This window comes from Oryctolagus cuniculus, chromosome 4 (genome assembly GCF_964237555.1).
Source record: "Oryctolagus cuniculus chromosome 4, mOryCun1.1, whole genome shotgun sequence".
Taxonomy (NCBI): Eukaryota; Metazoa; Chordata; class Mammalia; order Lagomorpha; family Leporidae; genus Oryctolagus; species Oryctolagus cuniculus.
This window is the reverse complement of record NC_091435.1, coordinates 25,511,430-25,537,264: the sequence shown is the minus strand read 5'-3', so window position 1 is coordinate 25,537,264 and position 25,835 is coordinate 25,511,430. Positions and strand designations below refer to the sequence as shown.

Here is a 25,835-nt window from a genome sequence, read left to right as displayed (position 1 = left end):
TTGCATCAAATTGAGAAGTTTCTGTACTGCAAAAGAAACAGTCAGGAAAGTGAAGAGACAACCGACAGAATGGGAAAATATATTTGCAAACTATGCAACTGATAAAGGGTTGATAACCAGAATCTACAAAGAAATCAAGAAACACCACAAGATCAAAACAAACAACCCACTTAAGAGATGGGCCAAGGACCTCAATAGACAATTTTCAAAAGAGGAAATCCAAATGGCCAATAGACACATGAAAAAATGTTCAAGATCACTAGCAATCAGGGAAATGCAAATGAAAACCACAATGAGTTAGAATGGCTCACATTCAGAAATCTACCAACAGAGGATGTGGGGAAAAAGGGACACTAACCCACTGTTGGTGGGAATGCAAACTGGTTAAGCCACTATGGAAGTCAGTCTGCAGATTCCTCAGAAACCTGAATATAACCCTACCATTCAACCCAGCCACCCCACTCCTTGGAATTTACCCAAAGGAAATGAAACTGGCAAACAAAAAAGCAGTCTGCACATTAATGTTTATAGCAGCTCAATTCACAATAGCTAAGACCTGGAACCAACCCAAATGCCCATCAACAGTAGACTGGATAGAGAAATTATGGGGCATGTACTCTATAGAATACTATACAGCAGTCAAAAACAATGAAAGCCTGTTATTTGCAACAAGATGGAGGAATTTGGAAAACATAATGCTGAGTGAATTAAGCCAGTCCCAAAGGGACAAATATCATATGTTCTCCCTGATCAGTGACAACTAACAGAGCACCAAAGGGGAAACTTGTTGAAGTGAAATGGACACCATGAGAAACAGTGACTTGATCAGCTCTTGTCCTGACGGTTGATGCACAATGTAATACTTTATCCATTTTAGTATTTTTTTGTTGTTGTTCTAGTACCATTGGTTGAACTCTGTAATTAACACACAATTATTGTTAGGTGTTTAAATTTTAACTGAAAAGTGATAACTGTTAGGAATTTGGAAAACATTATGCTGAGTGAAATAAGCCAGTCCCAAAGGGACAAATACCACTTGTTCGCCTTGATAGGTGACAACTAACTGAGCACCAAAAAGGAAACCTGTTAAAGTGAAATGAACACTATGAGAAATGGTGATTTGATCAGCCCTTGCCCTGACTGTTGATGCACAGCTTGATATGTTATCCCTCTTAGTATTTTTGTTTGTTTGTTCTACTTAATACTTTTGGTTGAATACTGTAATCAATACACAATTCTTCTTAAGTGCTGAAACTTAACTGAAAAGTGATCGCTGTTAAATATAAGAGTGGGAATAAGAGAGGGAAGAGATGTGCAATTCGGGACATGCTCAAGCTGAGTTACCTCAAACGGTAGAGTTAGAAACATACCAGGAGATTCCAATTCAATCCCAACGAGGTAGCATGTACCAATGCCATCTCACTAGTAACATTGATCAATTTCTTTCACAATTGATCGTAATGATAGGACTAAGAACCAAAGGGATCACATAAACAAGAATAGTGTCTGCAAATACTAGCTGATATAATCAAAAAGGGAGAGAATGATCCAACATGGGAAGTGAGATACACAGCAGACCCATAGAATGGCAAATGTCCTAAACAGCACTCTGGCCTCAGAATCAGCCCTTAAGGTATGTAGATCCAGCTGAAATGCCCATGAGAGTATTTCAGGCAGGGAAAGCCAAGACACTCTGGCAAAAAAATGACCTAAATGAAAGATCTCTGCAAGTGAGATCCCAGTGGAAAGAATGGGTCATCAAAGAAGGAGGTACCTTTCTCTGAAGGGAGGAGAGAACTTCCACTTTGACCATGGCCTTGTCTAAATATGATCAGAGTTGGTGAACTCAGGGGGCTTCCATAGCCTTGGCAGCTAATGACAAGAGCCTAGGGTGATTACTGAGGCCATAAACAAGAGTGTCAATTTGTTAAGTCAACAACAGGAGTCACTGTGCACTTACTCCTCATGTAGGATCTTTGTCCTTAGTGTGCTGTACATTGAGATTTAATGCTATAACTAGTACTCATACGGTATTTTTCACTTTATGTTTCTGTGTGGGAGCAAGATGTTGAAATCTTTACTTAATGTATGCTCAACTGATCTTCTGTATATAAAGAGAATCGAAAATGAATCTTGATGTGAATGGAAGGGGAGAGGGATTGGATAAGGGGAGGGTTGCGGGTTGGAGGGATGTTATGGTGGGGAAGCCATTGTAATCCATATTCTGTAATTTGGAAATTTATATTCATTAAATAAAAGTTAAAAAAAAAAACAATTTGAACTCCAAAAAAAAAAAAAAAAAAAAAGAAAGATTATCTGGCCATAGGAATCCTGTTGTAACATAGCAAAAGAGCCTCCAGGGAGTAAATATGGAGTTAGTATGTCCTACAACTACCAGATCTGAAATGTGGAACATGCTAGGATTTATCAGCCATTTGCAGATTCCCTTAGTAACAAATGGAGTGTGATATTTAAGGCTCTGTGTGAGTGTAGTCTGGAATCGAAAGGGAAAGTGTGATGATAGTGAGCTAAAGTAATTGAGAACATTTGACCATCTACAATTACAGAGTTTTTCAACATCTTATCCTAATAAGTCTAATAGGAATTTCTGGATTCAGGAGCAGAAGAATAGGGCTGAAAGTGCGTAAGATATTACACAGAATTCCTTAAGTATATCTTAACTTGGGGAACTATGAATATGAAAATTATATAAAGTTTAACAATCCACATAAAGATGATTAAAGGAAGAAGTCCTTGTCCTGACTTTTGAGGAACAACTTAATATTTTTCCCTTTTAGTATTTTTTTTTGTTCTAAGTAATACTATTGGTTGAACTCTTTAATTAACACACAATTATTCTTAGGTGATTAAATTTAACTGAAAAGTGATCTCTGTTAAATATAAGAGTGGGGATAAGAGAGGGAGGAGATGTACAGTTCAGCACATGCTCAATCAGACTTGCTCCAAATGGTAGAGTTAGAAACATGTGAGGGGATTCCAATTCAATCACAACAAGGTGGCATGTACCAATGCTATCTCTAGTCAAAGTGATCAGTTTCAGTTCATAATTGACCATAATGATAGGATTATGAGTCAAAGGGATCACATAAACAAGACTAGTGTCTGCTAATACTAACTGATAGAATTAAAAAGGAGAGAATGATCTAACACGGGAAGTGGGATACACAGCAGATTCATAGAATGGTAGATGTCTCAAACAGCACTCTGGCCTCAGAATCAGCTCTTAAGGCATTCAGGTCTGACTGAAGATCCCATGAGACTATTTCAGGCATGGAAAGCCAAGACACTCTGGGGGAAAAAAAAAAAAACCTAAATGAAAGATCTCTGCGAGTGAGATCCCAGCAGAAAGAATGGGCCATCAAAGAAGGAGGCAACTTTCCCTGAAGGGAGGAGAGAACTTCCACTTTGACTATGACCTTGTCTAAATAAGATCGGAGTTGGCAAACTCAAAAGGCTTCCATAGCTATGGCAACTCATGACAAGAGCCTTGGGTGATTACTGATGCCATAAACAAGAGTGTCAATTGTTAAATCAACAATAGGAGTCACTGTGCACCTATTCCCCATGTAGGATCTCTTTCCTTAATGTGTTGTACTATGTGAATTAATGGTATAAATATTACTCAAACGGTACTTTACACTTTGTGTTTCTATGTGTGTGCAAACTGTTGAAATCTTTACTTAGTATATACTAAATTGATCTTCTGTATATAAAGATAATTGAAATGAATCTTGATGTGAATGGTATGGGAGAGGGAGCAGGAGATGGGAGGGTTGTGGGTGGGAGGGAGGTTATGGGGGGGGGAGCCACTGTAATCCAAATGCTGTACTTTGGAAATTTATATTTATTAAATAAAAGTTTAAAAAAAGTAAAAAAAAATAAAGTTCTATAAGCCAAGAAAAAATGAAAATAGAAGTTTTCATAGGTGGGACTGAAGTGCTGGTTAGAGGGTAAATAATATAGTTTAGAAAAAAGTTAAGGCAATATGATCCAGTCCCTACAAATAGTTATATGTTATTGCCAACCTATTTAACTTTTAGTAGTATAAGGATGTAGTCTATAATTTGGTCACAGCACTATGTATAAAGACAATTACTTTGCAGTGTTACTCATTTCAATAAAAAGCAAAATTATAGAGACACTGCTAATGCCCTAGTGTATGAAAATCGTCAAACATGTTGGGATGTAGTTTATATAATTAAATTAATTTATTTAATATGTATTTGCGAAACTTTTGACAATGTTCACTTTATTTCCATTTTAAAACAGAAAGGTGGCAAACAATATTATCTCAATCTATGTTATGAAAATAAATATATGGAAGACTAGCAGATAGTTGGATAAAATGTTCAAGGGCTGGCCTCTGTCTGGTCTATAGGTTTCAGGCATTTCTAATTTTTTATAGTTATTATGCAATAATTTGAGACTAGTAAATGGGAACATATATCTTAAAAATACAGACATGTAGCTTTATTCCCCCATTCTAATCCCTTGTATTTATCTTCAGTTTAATTTCTGCGATAGATGTTGAGTTCCATGGAGTTTGAAAGATTGCCAAATCCACTAACAGTGCTAAGCACGCATTTATTTAAATATAAGCTTTATGATAAAGAATGGGGGTGAAGAGATTGTGTGTTTTCCTTAAAATGAGTGAGGAACATCTTATGAAAATGTAGAAGATGAGTTTTTGCTTAATTAATCCAAATTTACATAAAATGAGTATTCAAATAATGTGCTTCACTGTAATATTAGGTAGAATATTATTGGTTTGTGGTTATATGAGAAGGAATTCCACTGCTGCCATGAATGTGTCTATTACTAATACAATTGCTTGTCTAACTTGAACTTTAACAGAAATATAACTCAATTAAGAGAGGAACCAAACAGCTCTGTGCAATAAAAGATTTAAAAAATTTTAAATTTTAATTGCTAACTTTATTGCCCAGAAAGAAATGTAATTGACTAATGTGCTACATCCTATCAAACCTATACTTGTACTGGATCAGTTGCCAGAGATGAAAGGTTTGTTGTTGTCTAGATGTAATAACTGTCTCTAACAGGATGGGATTTGTGCAGACATCACCTTGGTCAATAGTACCCAGAGACAAAAATATTATTTCTGACTGCTGTGATCAATATTTAGGTAACCTGCATTTCCCATCATGATACTTGTCATATCAAATAGGTTCACTGCTAGCCACTGCTTCATGCCTTTTTTCCGTCTTACTTTGTGCTAAGTATTGTCTTGAAATTGTGTGAATCATTGGTCAATGTATTGTAGATTTGTTACATTTTCTGCTCTGTCCATTGTTTTATTTGCCAAGGATGTCTTCTTGGTGAAGAAAAATATAATATCCCTTTGGAGTTAAGAAAATATTATTCTGGCAAGTGGCAAATTGTAGGCAGTTATTGCATAATTTCAGAGCGAAGTGAGCAGTTATTTGCCCAGAGGGAACATGAAGTAGCCATGAAGGAAAATGACCCCATGTATCTTGAAAGAAATTAAAACGTAGATTCTGTGACAATTAGGTGCCATAGTACCATAAATCTGTCTCTTTTATTTCTTAATTTCAAGTAGAAGAGTAAAGGAAGTAAAGCATTTACAAATGAAGGTGTTAAAATCTAAATCCTATCACTAAAGCAGCTACTGTCATATACTCACAAATAACCTGTTATAACATCTAAAATGTTGCATCAAGAAAGTACAAATTATTTTCAGACACAATCATTAGAAAAAGTAGCATTAATAGTGCAAAGAAGGCAATGGCAGGGCCATCTATTTGTAGAGGTTTCAGGCTATCTATCTATATATACATAGGATATTTTTCTTCCCTTGTGGTAATAAAAAAGTCAAAACAGGCAATTTCCTAGACAAGTAAATGAGTACGTATAATGGATTGTGACATTTTAAAAATATAAATGAACACACAGAGTGTCCCGTTTCCTAGTAGTATGATCTTAACACACGTGAATTCTGTCAAAAGAGAGAATAAACAAAAATAACATCAGAGATACAAATATAAGAACACTTAAATATTGCTCATTGCACAACCAGCATGTCTAGGCCGAAGGTATACATTATATACCTGCCTGTTTTTTGCAAGAACAGATTGCAGATGTAAGAGGCAGAATATCTCTGAGAAGATAATTTCCACATATAATGCACCTTATCGTTTTCTATCGCTTCGCTACTCCTTCATGTTCATTTTATTGATTCTTTTAAATCAAATTTATCTGCTTTCATTTAACCATGCATCCAGTCTTATTGGTATTTCGTACTATTCAGCTTTTCATGGATTCCTGAGTTCTGTTCAACTTGCTCTTATTTTTATAAATGAAACAACGAAAGCCCCAACTAAGTCTCTGAGGCATTTCCTCAGGTAGATAAAGAAGTTGATAAATTGTCTTGAATGTAAATTAAGAGTCACACAAAGAGAAAGGAGGATGCATTTCTACACCTTTTATATCCTACACAGTGCCCATGGCTTAGCACATTCACAGATTTCAAACATCTGATAATAAGACTGGATGCCTGTATATAGAACGTAGCCTCCAGAGTGGGGAGAGGCACAGACTAGAGGCTATTTGTCCACATGCAGTCCTTACACCATCCATCTATTGAAAAGAGGAAGGCACCAAGGCAAATATCAGGCTGCTTATCCCTATGTCACTGCAAAGAGAAATGAATATGTTTCTGATAGAGGCCCTGCCCCCCCCCCCCCCCCCCCCGCCAGGGTAGGGGAGGTGTGAGCACTTTGACTTGTGGCTGGGAAGCAGTTGAGACAAGTTTCTTGGTGTATGGGATATCCTGCTCTTGTATCCTCACAGTAAAATCAATTTAGGTGAATGATGGGAAAGACCCACGAAAGCCTTGGTTGAACATCTTTCTGTGTCCCCACCACTTGTAAACAGTCAGGAGCCCTCAAAATGAAGACAAGTCTCACTGTTCTTGACCACACACGTCTGGGCTTTCAAGCTGAGAAGTTGCTTGCAAGTAGTTGCAGTGTCTTAGCACAAGCCTTTTCCCAACTCCATCCCTCCTTTGTGTTTCACACTCCACTTTTTTCAAATTAGACTTCTCTCTGTTCTCCAGACATGCTGCGTGATTTTACACCCCCAGGCTCTGCTTAAGCTTCTCTCTGTCCTGCCCACGTAGCTGTCTAATTTCTCCCCTTTCTTCAAATCTTCCTCCCTGAAGCCTTTCTTAATCTGCTACTCAGAAAGGATCTCTTTCTCTTAAGCCACTGTGGCACTACTCAGGGCATTTTACAACCTGATACCTATGATCGAATTCTGAGGGTATGTCCTATCGCCGGAACAAGACTACCAGCAAACTGGGGAGAGCAGGATCAACAGCTGTATCACCTTCCTGAGTTCCTGAGTACCAATGGTCCATTCACTCAGTTCTTCCACACAATTTTTTTTTTTTTCTGCCTCTGCCTGTCTCTCTTCTGGTCTGTCTTTATCTCTGTCTCTACCCTTCCGTCCCTCCCCCCACAGGAATTTGATTCAAACCTCACACAGGCTGCAACTCAGTTCTCCCTGATTTCAACCCTTTGCCCGAGATAGCCGTAATTATCAAGAGGAGACTCCAACTGCCAGTCCTGTATTTCCTTGGTTATAGAGGTGTGTGTGTGTGTGTGCGCGCGCGCGCGTACACAAGGGTGTGTGCATGTGTGTCAATGTCATAGGCACTTTGGCCACTCCTGATGTCAGGCTGAAAATGTGCAGGCTTTGTAAAGAGGCTATCTGGCACAGACAGCATCCGTTTAACCATCTTCTGTGATTGTGTGTGTATGTGTGCATTTCTCGATCCTCTAGGAAAATGATGAAATGTTCAAAAAAAAAAAAAAACCTAGTCATTTGTCTTTCACGCCTACAAATGTGTTGTTGTCACCGTTTCTTGCAAAAAGCTAACTGTGAGCTTACTTAAGCACACTTGGTGTGCCCCAGAACCAGGGAAGGGTGTCTTGGCAAAGCAACTTCCTAGATATTGTCTGCTGTAGAATCAACAGGGAGACGAGGTCCTTGGATGTGGGGTGGCGAGGGGGCCGAAACGACAGGGACAGAGGTCGAGAGGGGCTTTTCCCGCCCCTGCCTTTCTTCCAATAGCCTCATCCCAGGGGGCAAATGAGTGCCTCTGGAGTGTAACGGCCCTGCCTGAAGGGACAAATCCCAGAGCCATCTCCCCTAGTCAAGGGACTCACAGCTACTCCCAGCCCCTGCCCTCCCCTCCCGGAAGGCAAGGAGGCGCTCATTGCAGCACCGAATCCCGGGCAGGGGCTGGATTCCGAGCCCTCCAGTATTTGGACCCCATTCTATTTCCGAGTCCCCGCCCCGGTCAGGAGAAACAAAACGAAACAAAACACGTCTTCTTTGGAAGCATGACCAAGTGTCCCCTGCGCCCCCAAGGGCCAGAACGCAAGTGCAGCGCACTGCACCGACGGCTTCCCGGGCAGTACCTCCCAGGCGGCGCCGCTCGCTGGGGCCCTGGCCGAGGCTGAGCGCGGGGGACCCGGGGCAGAGCCGCGGAGAGGGGGCGCCCAGGGGCTTCGCGGTCCTCCAAGGACGCAGCAGGGCCAGGGCCCCTTCCCGGCTCAGACCCCTCGAGGCGCCTGCTCTCGGCCGCACTGGGGTGAAAGAAACGCTGTGCAGCCCTCGCCTCCCTGCTGGCGCTCGAGGAGCGGGCGGCGCTGCCCTGCAGGACAGCCGCGTCCCCCGGGTCGGACGGCGTGGGGGTGGCCGGCGTGCGAAGGGGCCGGCCTCCGAGGGTGCCGGTCTGTCCCAGCCTGGAGTCGCGCGAGGGCCCGAGAGATATGCCCCCAGCCCCCAGCCTCGCCCCTGGAAGAACCGGAGGCGCGGTATCCCCCGCCCGGCCCGCGGATGCCCCGCTGCCGCTGCGCCCGGGCGCGCGTGGACAGTAGGAGCCGGCAGGCGCCCGCAACAGCAGCAGCAGCGGCGGCGGCAGCGGTAGATTCCGCTTCCCCAAAGTGGCCCTCAGCGGCGAGGGAGCTCAGCGCTGCTCCCCCGCCCGCCTCAGCCCGGGCTGGGGAGGGCAGGGGGGAGGGGACGTCCCTCAGCGTGCAGAGGGCTGACGGGTTTGGCACGGACCATCACCTCACGGAGGAGCCCGTCCCAGCCCGCTCTGTCTAGCTCGAGGCATCGGGGCCCGAACCCGCGACTTCGAGCTCCACTGCGGACGAATCCCGGGGCCGCGCGCCTCACGGAGAAGCGGCGGCAGTGTGGCGCGGAGGGATACGCCTCGGCCGCGCCTCCCCTCCGCGCCCCCGCCCCCGCCTCCCTCCCCGCCCGGCTCTGCTGCCGCCTCGGCGGCCGCTGGTGCTGCTTCTGCCGCCGCCGCCGCCGCCGCCGCCGCCGCCGCCGCTGCCTGGATATAGTGCGGCAAGGCGCGGAGCTTGCAGTCACTTTGCGAGGAGCGCGCGGGCTGCGGGCGGCTGGGGCACCCCGGGAGCGGCGGCGGCTCTGGCTGAGGCGGCCGTGGCAGCGGAAGGTTCTCTCTCCACAGGGCTGGACTTGCTAACTTTGGAACTGTCCACCAGTGTCACGTCCTGAACATGAGCCTCCTCCTCGCCTTCTACCTGCTCGGGTTGCTTGTCAGTAGCGGGCAAGGTAGGAGTGTGGTGCTTTATCGCCTTTACTTTCCCTCCCCCTTCCACCCAACCGAGAGAGGCGAAGAGGGGAGCTCGGGGCAGCAGGAGAGGCAGGCACTAAAGTTACGGTGATTGCTGCTGCTGGTGCTGCTGTGATTCTTTGCTCTTTTCTTTGGAGCTGGAATGGTATCTGTTTTTGCTGAGACCCTCACGTAAGAGAAGAGAAAAATACAGAATTGGAGATGGGCATCAGTGGGCAGGAGAGCGAGGCGAAACTGCTGCTTTAGCTGGGATTGTGGCTCTCTCTGTTCTTTCTCCAAAAAACCGGATGCGTGTGTGCGTGTATATTAACAGTTAAATATCTGAGGTTGCGGGAGGAAAGGGCACGATGGTGTTTTACAGAAGCGGTGGAAACTATCAGCGTTAAACTCGCCTGTCAAATATCGCTGTGTGTGCAAGGGATTCAATTCTTAGAGACTCTTCCTCCCCTTTCCTAAGACCCCGATTTCTGGCTGTGAAGTGAATGGTGCTGGCTTATTTCTGTTGGGAACTACGAGAGGGGCCATGGATGGTGTGTGTAAGACAGCAAACGGATAAAACTAGGGATGTGTTGCAGTCATTCATTCTGACCCTCCACCCCCACACCCATTTTAATACTCTGAGGTCGAAGAATTATATAGCATCAAATTGGAATTAAACCTGTATAGGATTTTTTGGGGGGTGGAGAAGTGTTGGGAGCTATTATCTCTACATATATATATATATATATATTTAATAGCCTAGTGGAATAACCTGATAGAGAATTTGTGGACGCTCCTTCTGTTTATCTGTAGAAGGAGACAGGAATTTATTTTGCTCGTTCAAATGGTATATGTTCATATAAAATATATTTACAGTAAATGCAAGCATTTTCAACTGTCCGGACAAGTTTGGACATTTAATTGGGGGAAACAAAATGCTGAAACATCCATTAGTGAAAGTCTTTACAGAAAAGAGCACTAATTTTGTGAAGTGTGTAATTGCACAGATTGTTATATTAGGGTGCCATGAACGTGGTTTTTTTTTTTTTTTTTGAGAAAATAATAAATTACAAGACAAGTTAAAATATTCCGACCGTATTCAATTCTAAGCATTTTGTTCTCGTCTGTGGTGTTCGTGGAGTCCAGCAGGGGGTGGTAGAACTCCATTTTAAGCCCGGAAAATGTGTTTCTGCTCTTCCCCACTCTGAGTCCTTCTATCATTCTTCAGCAGGGCTTGACATTCTGGATGTGAAGCCTTCCTTTCTCTGCCCTGCTCCTCCCCAAAGCTATAGTGTTAGTGACTGATGAAACACGATTAGATGCAGATTTTATGTGCAGAAATCAGAAGGCACATGCTAGATTTTGCTCTAGTTTGTGAAATATCTTGGTAAAATGCTGCTTATTTTCCCATAACATAGAGTATGCAATATTTCAGTCTTAGCAAAATTGCAGATATGTTCATCTGGAGGCAATATCAGCTCCATCGGTTGATTCAATCACTCCTACAGCAAAGATCAACATACACTTATGCCCTGCAGATAGGCTGATTTAATTTTTTGAGATTGTGTTTAACTGTTCATTTATAATGTAGACAGGCTTCTCTGAATACTAAGAGTCCTAGACAATTGAAGCTCAATACAACTGCAATTAAATAGGTGTGGTGGATAGCATGGAGAAAGGTGGGGGCATAAGAAGAAGCAAGTTTATGCAGATTTATGATTGCACTATGAGTAGTCTGCAGGAGAAAAATGTCTCAGTTGTGCAGTCTGAATTTATCATACCCAACACTAAGTGCGTTGGAATTTGGGGATACAGAGAAATCTAGGAATTTTTAAATGTCTAGATCTAAATAGAACACATAGGAACCCATATTAGTCTATATATGCAGCGTGTATTTGAAATTATGACCCAACTAATTTGTAATTTAGAATACAAGGGAGTTGAAAAGAGAGACTCTGAGCCTGCAACATGCCTGAAGGGGAGCCCATATTCATTGCAAAGAAACAGGTTTAAGGAGAGCTTCACCGTAAAGAGTGTCGCTATCTAGTACAATTTCAAAATGCGTGGCACCCTCAGACGCGTAGATGTGTATCAGAGGGACCCAGCTTTTGTGAAAGCAGCATGTATACTTCTGTGCTATGTGTCCTAATGAAGCCAGAGATGCTTAGAAATAGATGTTCTCGTCCAATTCCTCTTTGCTAGTGTTTTGTTCTCTAATTAAGGATGCAGCAGCAAGTATCAGGCATACCACTGGGAGCTGTTTTAAAAAAATGGACCTACTGTAACTCATAATTTTGTTTATTCTTTGGTAAATGGGGCCATGGAAAAGCTGCCAGTCTGTGATCCCTGGGCTAGCCTTAGAAATACTAAAATCCCAGCTTGCTGATTTATGTTTCCAACAATATACTTGCGGGGGATTTTATGAAGCATGATTGAAGCTATTGCTTTGGAAAGTGGTGTGCAGTTAGACTGGGGGAAGGCAATGATGATGTATTCCCTTTTAAGTAGTCAAAACGTTTTGAACCACAGTGGTTGAATAGGAAAAAATGACATTCACAGTGAAAAACTAACTTAAGTGGATGCCAAGATAATAATTAGCTAATGAGGCCTAATAGTTCTACTTCCAACTTTCAACACAGTGTGATTGTTCTGCTGTGGTGAGAGCCCCTCCTTTTATTTTGTAGCTATGATGTTGTTTTCAAATTCTCTCATGTCCAGTGCAAGGTTAATATCTAATGAAGTAAGATTGGGATGTGATTGTCAAGTCTGGATTTAATGTCAGTGGAAGGGAAATCTGTAATTTTGTAACTTTTGCAATTATTTTTTCTTTGTATTCAAAAGTTGGTCATAGTCTCTGTCATAAATCTCAAATGCTAACCTGAGTGTCTGATGAATAGTGAGTATACTTTTTGAATTTCTGACGCTTTCCTGGAATATTTTAATGCTTAAAATCATTTTATTCTTTTAATATTTGCCCAAGTATGATTAATAAACTTCTGTTACCTGATGCTCATACATATGAAATAAAAGCACTGCTGTGTTAAACCATAAGGTGAAAACAGTGCCATTCATCTGCTTGGCAATCTATTACATAGAACGCATTACTTAAGCCAAAATCATAGATGAGGGGGAGTGAATTGCCCAATTAATTAGTTAAACCAAGCATCTGCTTACTGTTACTCTTACTGGTGAAGTGCTAGTAAGTCATTGTTCACTGGAGAAATGTACCTTCTGAAAATAGAGGACAGGTGTGTGGGTGTCTACCAGTTTCAGGTCCACAGGAGAGATCGCTACAAACTCTTCTTCTGTCTAGGCTGATGCACAGTTAGTTACAGCCTCTCTTAGATCCTTTTTCTATCTACACTGCCCTTGTTCTTTGATGCTGGTTTCTTTGTGTAAGGTCTCTATTGAATCAGCTGTGTAGTCATTTGCACTTAGAGAAGATAGGCGGTGTAAATTAACATCGTCATTGTCAGTGAATAACCCAGAGGATATCCTTCCCTGCTCTATGTCAAAAGAGCTAAGCAGAGCATTTTTGCACTTCAGTTTCCAATGCTGAATCGGAGCCCACAGAGCAGGAAAGAAGTTGGTGGGTCCCCAGTGTCTGATGAGTCTTTTCAATGACGCAGGGGGCTAATGTTCTCCCGGAGGCATTAGCCTAGTAGAGAAGGAATTAATGAAAGAAAAGAACCTCAGTCAGTGCAAAAAGAAAGTGAAACTTCATGTAGTTTTGTAAATAAAATGGGCTTCTTTCAAAAGAGCTAGGACTGAGAAATGAGCTACAGAGATTGAGGCTAGTAACCAAGCTGAACAGTGTAATTTGTTTTTGCCTGTTTTCTTGTGCTGAAGCAGTGCAAATACAAACGGCATCGACAATCAGAAGGCTCTGGAACTAGTCCTGCTGCTTTCTCTGGCTTTTGACATTTGGGAAATCATTTTAACTCATCTGTTTTCAGGGTCATCTCTCATAGCAATGGACATGGAGGGCATGAAGAAAAATGATTAATAAGTGGTAGAATGAGTCTCTAGTGCTTTATCTTTTTGATCCAAAATACAATTAGGCCTCTGGGTGTTGGTGTATGCAACATCAATTTGATAATTTTAACATTCATTTGAAGAGAATATGATTGTTTTTGAAGTTTATTGACCTAAGTTCTAAATTCCTTGTGTGCTTTATACTATCCTAGTTATATTAAGGATAGACCTATTTAAAAGATTGTCAATTTGTTTTAATTTTCCAAATTGCAAGATATGAGATGCAATCAGTGCTTTTATTAAATGTAATATTACTGCACTTCATAGAGTTCAGCTTTCTTTAATTATTCAGCAAATAAAAGTGCTTCTCTATGACACTCTCTTAAACATTTTAATAACTTTTAACAATTTGCAGTTATAATAAGGCTAATCCCAAATAACTATCAATGCAGTTCCTAGTTTGACAAGTTCATGTATGCCACTAACAATTCATCAAACACCAGAAGACATTTTAGAAAGCCATGACGTAATGGAACAGGCTTGGCTAAATTTAAATAATAAAGAGGGATGGTTGGAAAACCTGAGACTGTTTTCCAAGCACAGAATTCACAGAATGAGATTTTTGAGGAATTTCAGATCAAAGGATCAAAGTTTTCTTGATTCTGTCTTATTTGTTAAAACCAAAAGGGAAAAGGAAAATGCACGGAGTCATGAAACCTCTGGACTCCTAAGAGTCTCTTGTCCTTGAAGAAACAACTTAGATGCTTAGAACCACTGTTGTTCATTTGAAAAAAAAAAAAATTATCTGGCTGGTTGGGCGAGATGTTCATTGATGAGGAGCGCTTGCAATAATAGATATGTATGGGTACCTTGTTAACCTTGTTAAATGTCCAACATACTATGGCAAGTAATGTTGGTATTTTTAGATGTATGCATATAGATAGATTTGTCTAAGCCTTAAGAACTTCTTGTTTATTCATTTTTTAAAATCGTTATAAGTTGCTCTTTCAAAAAATATTGAGATGGTAGAGATTATCTAGCTCATTGATAAGTGACTCATTTATCATTTACTCATTTATCTAACAGTTACTCACACCCACTGGGTTCCAGACACTTCATTAGACAGCATTATTAGAGTTTCATTGGTTGTGTGATGAACAACTCCAGGGGGCACCATTTACAGCAGTGATGGAACAAGTATTCATTACCACAGTTTGCCAGTAGATGGTAGTAAAAGGTCTCGGGTATTGGGTTGCTTTTTTGCATCAGGAATCCTATTTAGAGGCCAACATCAGGCTCCTTTATGGCAGAACAGATGGTAAGGATAGGCACACAGTTACAACATGGGACTTTACTAAAGAGCAAGCAGAAGAGTAAAATGGATCATAGCTAGAGCTCTGGTCTTCAAAAACTCTTAATTAAGTTCTCTTAACAATACTTTTACATAGATTTTAAAAATTAACATATCTTTAGCTCAAGAAACATTCAAATTCTGAGTCATTTCCTCAGCTAATCAATTAACAAATGCTAAGGCCTTACATTGAGTGTAATAGCAGAAACATGTAACAGTGTAAATCACTTGTCTACACTACTTCTGATGATTTTATAACTAATGATCAGTAACGATCCGGAAGACTATCAGCTTTGTTTTATTGATGAAGAAATTCAGGTACAGAGCAACTGTTACCTGACTTGTCTGTTCCAACTGCAGTTTCTAGTTATCTGGAATTAGGAGTAGATTGTCTAACTTCTGGTTCAATGCCTTTTTAAAAAATTGATATATTTTTCACATGCACATGGGAAGAGATGGTATTTGGTTGATATCTGAAGTTTAGAAAACAAAAATACAATTTTCAAAAATCAAATAAGCAGGTGGGAGATCAATAAACTGTTCAACAAAATGGGTAAATTGTCTGAGTCTTTAGGAGTGTAGTGCTTGAAATGATGCAACATTTATTGAGTGTTTACTAACTGTTGGGCTTTGTTGTTAACACACACTTAATCATTATTTTATTATTATCCTCTCCATTCCCAAGAAGGAGATGAGGCATAGGACGTTAAAGTAACTATGAGTTTGCGCTGTTAGGAAGCAGAGTTTGAGCAAGAAACACATGCGAAGTCTGTTCTTATAACCAGGATACCACCTTACCACTTCCTGAAGCAGAGAGAGATTCAGTTTGATGAGTGTTAAGTGGAGAAAATAATACAAAGGAAAAAAAGTTATGGGTGAACAAATTGCAGGAAAGGAGGAAAGTATTCAGAGAATAGAAATAATCTAGGTTAATAAATCCAGTTTAAGGATCGATTAAATAGTTTAGATTCATTAAACAGTTTCAACAGGTGAGTCTTTGGACTTTAACATGGAACTATTGCTGGGAATGGGAGGTAGAGTGACCTGAGGCCAAACTGAGTCTAACTATTGTGTGAAATTTTGGAAACAAATATTTGGGCAGAAAAAGTGTGAACCAAGTTTGATTTGTTTTGAAGACTTCTGCCATGAGGAAATTGAAAAGGGAGTGAGTGGATGGGCTGGCTCATGTTTCTATGGAAAAACTAATGCATCTTACAACAAATTCAGTTAGGGAAATAGGTAAGAATGTGGCACCTGAAGCGTAAATCCTCTTTGACAGAAACAATGGTTTTGTTTTAACGTGAATTGGGTAAAATAAATATGGAAAATCATTTATTTTTGACTATTTAAAATAATAACTTATTAAATTTGTATGTAAAAATTATGATATCCATGTTGACATCTACATGTAAATGTCATTAATAAATTTGAAAATGCAAACTTTTGATTTTTTTGTCATTTTTTTTCCAGAATTACTTCTCCACTTTCATTTGCCATCTGGTTGTATCTTATTTGTTCAAAACTCATCTAGAGTTTTGGGTAAAATTTCAGAAGTATGTATATAATATTTGCTTTTAACATTTTTCATTTAAATGTCTCTGCTTTTCCCATAGTTTAGAAAAATTATTACTAATTCCTAGTAGATTAAACCAAATTAAATTAAGTTAATACAAAATAAGAACTAAACTAAAAACTCAAAGAAAACAAAATGATTTTTGGTTTTGCCTGTAGAATTGAAAAATTTTCTAATGATAAACATGGGAAGAAAATGTAACTAGTATTTTTGAATCCCTATTGTATGCCAGGGAATTTTGCTGAGAATTTTAACTGATTATCTCACTTATACTGTTAAAATCACCTTTCAGAGATGATGTTTCCAATATTTAGAGTGACTATTTTCCTTGAACATTTATGTATTTTCTATAGAATGACACCAACATTTATAGCCAAAGAAAATAAAATACCGTTGAAATGTAGTCCAGGCTTTTCTGCTATTGTGTATTTCTTTGATGCACTTTACTTTTACCATTGGCAAATAGGGGAATGATGTGCTATAATGTAGTAATTATGTGGATACATAGATGATTTGCTCAGCTCATTGATTCAAAAATGATCAAAAGCAAGCTTTCCCACTATTAAACAATAAACTTTAGCAACCTATGAAGACATAAAGGACAATGTGAAAAATCAATGTAAGTGCCTTCTGTTAGTAAAAGTATTAGCTTGTTCTTTGGCTTTAAGAAAATCTTGATGTCTAGTATAATTTTTGTCCTCTGTGATAATGTTTGTTTGCTTTGCCGGTTTTAGTTTTTGAAGACTACACATGTATCCTAGTTTTCATTTCAGTGTGAATGTCCTGCAGACTGGTCATCTTGAAAGATTCAAAGGCAAGGTAAAAATAGCAATGGAGACTTAAGTATGCTAGCATATTAATTGAGATTGTTATGGTAAGGAGCAGGCATTTGTTCAAATGGTGAAGAAGCTGCTTGGAATGCCTACATTTGATAATGGAATACCTGGGTTTCAGTCCTGACTGCTACAGACTCTAGTTTCCTGGTGATGCACACCTTGAGAGGTAGCAGTCATGACTCAAGAACTTGAGCTTCTGTCACCTCTAAGGGAGATTCAGGTTGAGTTGTTGGCTTCCTGGCTTTTGCCTGGCCACATCTCTGCTTTGGTGGGCATTTGGGGAGGGAATCAGTGGATGGGAGATTCTCACCCTTTCTTGTCTCTCTCTGTCAATCTTTCTGTCTCTGTGTATCTCAATCTCTCTCTTTCTATGCTTCTCAAATAAATTAAAATACAAAAAATTTAAAATAGATTGTTGTGCTTTTTGTTAGAGCTTGGTTACAAATTTTTGCAGGCTTTGAATGGTGTTCATCTCAATTGTGTCTTTTTTCACAAGCTACGGTGTTTTCCACTATACAAATTTTCAGACACCAGTCTTATTAAGGGATAAAGATGGTGTTATAGCATAAATGCATGTTTCTATTTATAAAGTAAACTGATACAATATGGCAAATGCCTATATTTTAATATAAATCGATCCCCATATAAGAAAATTAGCACACTTATACTTTGTTCTAAATAGTGATGAGAGGGCTTGTGCACATTTTTTCTCTGCTTGTAATTTGGCCATTCTCAATGAGTTTTCACATACCTCTAGTATCAGGCTTTCTGATAATTTACATATTTATTGTCTCACTTAATTTCTCTCTGATTATTATTCTCTAACAATCACATATATTGGACATATTGCCCAAGCAGAGCAATTGCATGTTTATATTCTAGCAGTGATTTCATGTCATACATGAGAGCAATGTTGAGCACAGCTTATGTGAAGGTTAAAATACAAAATGATGTGTATGCCTTATACTTTGTTAAAAACCCATCTGTGATATTTGCATCCTTTTGATTTTTTAATTTATTTAATGGATAAATCACTTAAAACTTTTCAGTAGCAACTGAAATTAGGCACATTGCAATCCTGTTCATACTATTTTTTATAGAATAACAGGCTTCACCTATGTTTTCTATAAATTATGTACTGAAAAGTCAGATAAAACCTTTGAATTATTAAAGAATTAAAGGTATGTTATAAAATTTAATGTTTAAAGTGTGCTGTATATATGCACCATGGGGCAATGTAGTTGATAAAATATGATTATAATCAACTTTAATTTACGTTTCTCATGCCCCACAATTATCCTTAAAGTTAAAAGTTATTTCCAATCTAGAATACATGAAAATGTACCAGTAAATGGTAAAATTATTTGCTCATGAAGAAATACTTTAAAAATGAGAGAGCTAGAACTTTTATATTTTATTCCAAGTATGTAACATTTTCCTATTATAATGTCTCTGGTTTTATTTAAACTTTTCTTTTATTTATATCTATGAAAAATTACCAGAAAGTCATTTCTTGGTGTAGTATGTACTTCATATCACAGTGTGTTTCAGAGTTTATTTTGGGGTGTGCTTATAGAATATATTAATTTGAATTAGAGGTCTAACTTTAATTTGAATTATTTGGGAGTTCCTGACAAAACAGTTAATACTGTTTGCCTTTTATCCATTTGCACAACGCTGTTCTCGCAGCCTCATTGATGGTTACTATGCACACTAAACACTTTAAGGCAACTTCAGAGTTTCCCAGACTTGGACCCTATGTGTGCACAGCCTGGGTCTTTTAATACCTTCCTGTTTTTCTTTCTCTGGACAATCCCTACATGTGTTACTATTCTTCCACACTTAGATTGAACTGTACATAGCTTTCATTCCTTCAACAAATATACATATATATATATATTTAACATACTTTTAAACATACTGTTATATGTAATATCTATATAAATTATACTGGTCATTATTCCAGTCATTGCAGAGCAAGTCGATGATGATACTATACTCTAATTCTTTGTGTAAACCTGGTGAGAACAAGAAATTATTTCTGTGCTGGCTTCCCACTGAATACAGTGCCCTTCATCAGACAGTGCCCAGTAGTTTATTTCTGGAACACAGTGAATGCTTAGCAAGTATATGCTGAATGAATATTTAAATATTACCTTACAGAAGTAAGCACAAACAAACGATTATTTGAAAACATATGTTCTCAACTTTGGATAATGATTTGGTTTGTTGGGAATAAATATTTTGTTTACAACACTGTCTTGCATGTGGCAGACTTTTGATAAATACATGAATGTCTCTAAAGTAATAAGATTAAGAGTGATTAGTTCATTCATGAGGAACAGGAAAGATGCCTGGCCTTGTCCCTAATCTTATCTACTCATTGAAAGTTAATTAAGCGAAGAAGAAAGCACACTGTATTTTTCTATAAGATTTGTTCTTTTACATTCTTATTTGGGGCATAGGAGATGGTTTTATTGTTGAGAATTTAGAAGTCTTCAAAATATGTTTATGTGTATATGTATAAATGAAGTGGACTTAATATGCTAATGATGATATAATTAACCAGATTGGTTGCTGTCAATAGTAAATGTCTGATACATCAATAGAGCAAGTATTTGAAGACCTCAAGATAATCTCAAGTGGTTACTAAAAAGTGGGTTATTCATTCAAACTTTATTGGAAACCAATACTAAACTTTATAGTAACAGAAAAAATTTTAATATTATTTTCATTGGCACTTAGATTTTGTCTCTCTAAAAAACTAGCTTCCATTTAACCTCAAATATCCTTTGTTTGTAGCCATGTTTTTTTCTTTTTCATGATTTTCAGAATGGTGTTCTCTCGGTCCCCAGTAGTAAAAGCATTTAAGTTAATTTAACTGAATACATTTTCTCGTACTCCAGAATATCTTATCACCTATTTATTTGTCTGCTTTCCACTCACTCACTAATGTTACCATTATGGTGTATGCACTTTTAGCTTGAAACACAGTTTACAATTAAATATACTGCTATTACCTCTGATTTATCCATTTTACTTTCATTTTGCCCCCTCAGATTTTATCTAATTTATGATCACCTTAATTGGTTATCTAGATGAGCCATTCTGTATCACAGCCCCCTCATCAGCCCCATGCTAATGCATTCTGCCTCTGTGGGGATTGCAGGTAGTCTGCAATTTAAAAACAAGTCAATGTAGGTTATTGAATGACATTAAGTCATCTTCTGTGCATTTTGAAAACCTCAAACATACCCAGACTGGATATGAAATGTTCAAACTTTTGTAGTCTCATGTTCTTAAAATAATGCTTCTTAGTACAGAATTCTGAAATGTTACGCAATATCCTAAGTTGCTAATGTATTTTCTCTTCGAAGTCCCTGTTTCATTTCTATTATAATGAAAGGTTTTATTAAAAATACCTTCCTTCCTACACTATGCATTAACACAGTGATTATTTGATGAACAGTGACTTCTTTAAGCAAAATGCATCTCTCTCTTGCTAGGGAAATCAAATGATTTAACTACTAACTATGGTGGGAATGGGGACTTTTGTATTAGTCAACTTTCACTTGATTCTTCCTGCTCTGCAGCCTCTCACCCCAATATTTTTACCTCATTTTAATTTCCACATGTTAGGACCAGCACTGTGACATAGTAGGCTAAGCCTCTGCCTGTTGTGCTGGAATCGCATATGAGCACTGGCCCCTGGACTAGCTGCTCCTCTTTCTCCCTCCCTCCCTCCCTCCCTCCCTCCCTCCCTCCCTCCCTCTTTCTTTCTTTCTTTCTTTCTTTCTTTCTTTCTTTCTTTCTTTCTTTCTTTCTCTCGCTCTCTTTCTCTCGCTCTCTTTCTCTCGCTCTCTTTCTCTCGCTCTCTTTCTCTCTTTTTAAAGAATTATTTTATTTATTTGAAAGAGGAGCTACAGAGAGTAGAGACAGAGAGAGAGAGGTCTTCTATTCCGCTGGTTCACTCCTCAAATGACCACACGGCCAGAGCTGAGCTGATCTGAAGCCAGGAGCCAGAAGCTTCTTCTGAGTCTCCCACGTGGGTGCAAGGGCCCAAGGACTTGGGCCATCTGCCACTGCTTTTCCAGGCCATAGCAGAGAGCTGGATCAGAAGTGGAGTAGCCTCTCAAACCGACGCCCATATTTGCTGGTGCTGCAATCTGGGGTTTTAACCCGCTGCACCACAGTGCCGGCCCCCTAGCTACTCCTTTTTTGATCCAGCTCTCTGCTTATTGCCTGAGAAAGCAGTGGAAGATGACCTAAGTGCTTGGGCCCCTGCACCTACGTGGGAAACCCAAAATAAGCTCCTGGCTCCTGGCTCCCGGCTTCAGATCAGCCTAACTCCAGTTTGTGGCCATTTGGAGAGTGAACCAGTAGATGGAAGACCTCTCTCTATGTCTCTCTGTGTCTATAACTCTACCTCTCAAATAAACAAATCAAATTTTTTAAAAAATCCATGTATTTCAGGTGATGTCTGTAGATGTGAATTTGGATGGAGAAGATAATTTCAATGTTTTCAAAGTATAAAGTATTGTTTATGAATTATGATTTCAAAACACATTTTAGTCTCCAACTAGAAATTCATGCAGAGAGCTGAGGTTGAATGAAAGTACAGAGTAAATACTCATAGTAAGAATCAATCAAAATGGTTTGTTTCTGGGAGGGAAATTCACCAGCCAATGAATGAAACGAGAATGAGAAGGGAACCTGGGTAGTTTTGCCTGATGTCAATAGAGCTTGTTTAAAATCCCTCATAGTCTTATACATTCAAGAGGAGAAGGAGATGTCTGACGATACAATACATGGAATGGTTGCAGGAAACTTTCACCCTAAATGAACAATGCCTATTTTTAAGCACTCGATGAGTTAATAGAACGAAAGAAGAAAGCCATCAGTCACTCTACAGGGTGTTTTCATAATGGTAACTTACTTGTTTAACACCAAACATATATGGAAGTTGTGACTATTTTTACATATGAACTGAATTTTTTCAAGATTTATTTGTATTTATTTGAGAGACAGAATTATAGAGAGAGTTAGACACACACACACACACACACACACACACACATCTTCCATCCACTGGTTCACTCCCCAAATGGCCACAATGGCTAGAGCTGAGCTGAGCTGATCCGAAGTCAGAAACCAGGAGCTTCTTCCAGATCTCCCATGCGGGTGCAGGGGCCCAAGCCTTTGTGCCATCTTCTACTGTTTTCCCAGGCCATAGCAGAGAACTGGATAGGAGAAGCAGCCAGGACTAGAACTGGCGCCGAAATGGGATGTCAATGCCTCAGGCCAGGGTTTTAATCTGCTGTGCCACAGCGCCAGTCCCATGAACTGAATTTTATAAAACATGGGCAACATCTAATTAAGTGAAGGACATGAGATACAAACTCAGGAATAATTTGTACTAAATATATATTTATTCCTGTGAGTAAAAATGGCATGGGATTAATGAGGGGAGAAAGCAGGCACAAAGAATAACTCTAGTTTCAGTTTTTTTTTTTTTCCAATTCTTTCTAGTCATTTACTTTATTCCTCAGCCCCATAAACACACAGTTGGGGCATGCATTGTGGTGCAGCAGATTAAGCTGCTACTAAGTACCTGCTTCCACCTCTGTTTTCCATTCAGCCTCCTGTTAATTCAAACCCTGGAAAGCAGCAGGTGATAACTCAAGTACTTGGGTCCCTGCCACACACATTGAAGATCTCCATGGAGTTCCTGGCACCTGGTTTCAGCCTGTCCCAGTTTGGCTGGGACATTATGGGGTGTTTAGGAAGTAAACCAGTGGATGGAAGATTTTTTTCTCTCTCTCTCTTTATTTCTTTCTTGTAACTAGCTTAAATAAAGGTATAATTGGCATACAAAATTATATATATTTACTGTGAAAAAATCAATGTTTTACTAGATGAATAGGTTGTGAAATTAAGTCAAGCTAACTAACATACCCTTCTCCTCACTTACTTTTGGTATTGTTATGGTAAGAATGTTTACTACCTAATCTTTTCACAGTTTTCAAGTATACAACATATTTTTATTAGCTATAACCATGCTATGTGGTAGATCTCCAAAATCCATTCATCTTATCTAACTGAAACTTCGTATTTTTAGCCAAAGTTTCTTCATTTTCCCACATCCAGTCCTTAGGAAATAGCATTGTGTGATTTTGAGGTTTTTAGATTGTACATATACATATAAGTAAATTCTTAAAGTACATGTCTTTTTGTGCGTGGCTTATTTTTTACAACATTATGTCCTCTAGTTTCACCAACCTTCTTGCATATGACAAAACTTCCTTCTTTTAATGGCTGAATAGTAATTGTGCATGTGTGTTGAGAGGGGAGTATCTTTACACACATTTTATCTTTGACATAATGATTTCATTTCCTTCAGCTATATACCCAAACATGAGATTACTGGTTCAGATGACTCCAAAACACAGAAAACAAAAACAAGAATAGACAAATGAGATTATTGAAAACCCTTTTCACAACAAAGAAATATTTTCAACAAAATGAAGAGACCACTTATGGATTGGGAGAAAGTACTTACCAACTATACCTTTGATAAGGGGGTACTTTCTAAAATAGAAAAGGAACTCAAACAACTCAATTTCCAGAAAACAAATAACCAAATATAAACATGGGGAAAGGAACAGAATAGATATTTTCTAAAAGAAGGATACAAATAGCCATAAGTTATATGAAAACATATTCATTGTTTATAATCATCAAGGAAATGCAAATTAGACATCACAATGATATATCACCTCACACCTGTTTGAATGACAGTTATCAAAAACAGAGATGATAAAAAGTATTGTTGATAATATATAAAAATGGAATCCTTGTGTGCCATTTGGGGGAGGGGACATAAATTCGTATAGCCATAATGGAAAACAGTACAGACTTGAAAAACATTAAAACTAGAACTATTGTGTCATCTTATCATTTCTTTTAAATAACCAAAATTCCAGATCAGTGACTACCAATTAGTCAATTGGTAAATCTTTTATTAATTTAAGAGATTAAGGAGCATATAGAACCAGTAAGATTTAGTGGAAAGAGGCTGGGGTTCAGAGCGTTTGCAAGGTAAGGAAGCTTGATTGTTAAGGTTGGTATAATTCATAAAGGAGTATATGTAGTATTAATATTTAAATATAAGTTGTATTTCAGATGGCTTCTCTTATTGTGAAACACTAATTATTAATAATTTAGTAAGTCATAAGTTTGTGTCTGACTTACTGAATGCTTTTATAATGAAACTACATTTAGTTTAGGATGCTTTTGGGGGCATGGAAGAGATGAAAAAATTCAAAATGCCTTAAAATTAAAATCTTTTGTAGCGCATGAGAGGCCACCTGGAGGCAGATTTGGATTTCAGGTTTCTAACTATGGCTTTGGCTTTTTTACCTTGATTTCATGGACAAATCTTGGATTCAGCAGCTCTGTGTGTCTCATTCATATGCAATACTCTCCGATGTTAGGAAAGTAATACATATTTCACTTAACTTTCTTTGAAGGAAAATTCCCCATTAGTCATCTAGCAGGCTAATTGTTTTATATCAACACTCCTAAAGCAGTCACTGGGAAGGAGGATGAAATTGAAATGATTTCTTTTAATTCATCAACCCCATCCTGTTGCTGACTGGGAGGTCTGCCACCCTGGAAGCTCTGAATTGACCAGTTGAGTTTAGAGTCCACCTAGTAAGGAAGAATGAAAGAGGGAGAGGTATGCGAATTAGGCAGTCAAGTATGTCTGCCACAGAACACTGGAAAGGCCTTTTTAGCAGAGAATGTAACAATGTCAAAAGGCAACATTTGTGAAGTAGTAATAGTGTCCCAGTTTTCTGTGTTTTGCTTGTGTTATCTCATATAAGCCTCTAAATTTACATGTGAGGCTGATTCTGCTTTATAGATGAGGAAGAGGATTTGAAAAGATGAAACAACTTGCCAAAGTCATAAAGCCGCACAGTGGCAAAGGTGGGAATTTGAACACAGACTGCCTGGATGAAATTTTGTTTTCCCAGGCAGGCCAAAATACGAGGAAGCCATTAACCTCATGTGCAGTTGTGTTTTTGTTAGTGCAGTAGTAGTCATGTAAGGATACATACTTTATGTGCAGGCCGTTTTTATGCTTGAGTTTTTCAATATCTAATCCAATGTATTTTTCAATTTGACAACTAAGGTAATTAAGGGATATGGAGGTAAAGTGATTTATCTGAGGTCATATAGCTATGAAATGGACAAAGTGAAATTTGAATGCAGGGTTGGTTTGACTCTTGGCAGATCTGAGTGCCTTCCATGATACAATGGGTGAGGACTTCACTCAATGTTTGGCAATGAGAGGAACATCAATTTGGAATAAGCCAAGTTGTAACAATGTGAGTAGACAACTTAAAAAAGGCTAAACTTTTAAATGATATTTGTGCATATTTTTAT

The 25,835-nt window shown here is 38.9% G+C and overlaps 1 protein-coding gene across 5 annotated transcripts in view; it reads left to right on the top strand.

Moving 5' to 3' along the window:
* Nucleotides 1–9,343: 9,343 nt before the first annotated feature.
* NCAM2 (neural cell adhesion molecule 2) overlaps nucleotides 9,344–25,835 on the top strand; it is a 604,741-nt gene continuing 588,249 nt past the window's right edge. For 4 of the 5 annotated variants that reach the window (XR_011388335.1, XM_051819201.2, XM_051819203.2 and 1 more), the window contains exon 1: nucleotides 9,344–9,651. Coding sequence is in view for 4 of the 5 variants with exons in the window: in XM_051819201.2 (XP_051675161.1) it covers nucleotides 9,597–9,651 (55 nt within the window). In the remaining variant the exon portion in view is untranslated. The remainder of the gene's footprint in view (nucleotides 9,652–25,835) is intronic. The other variant, XM_070073156.1, reaches the window with a different exon arrangement.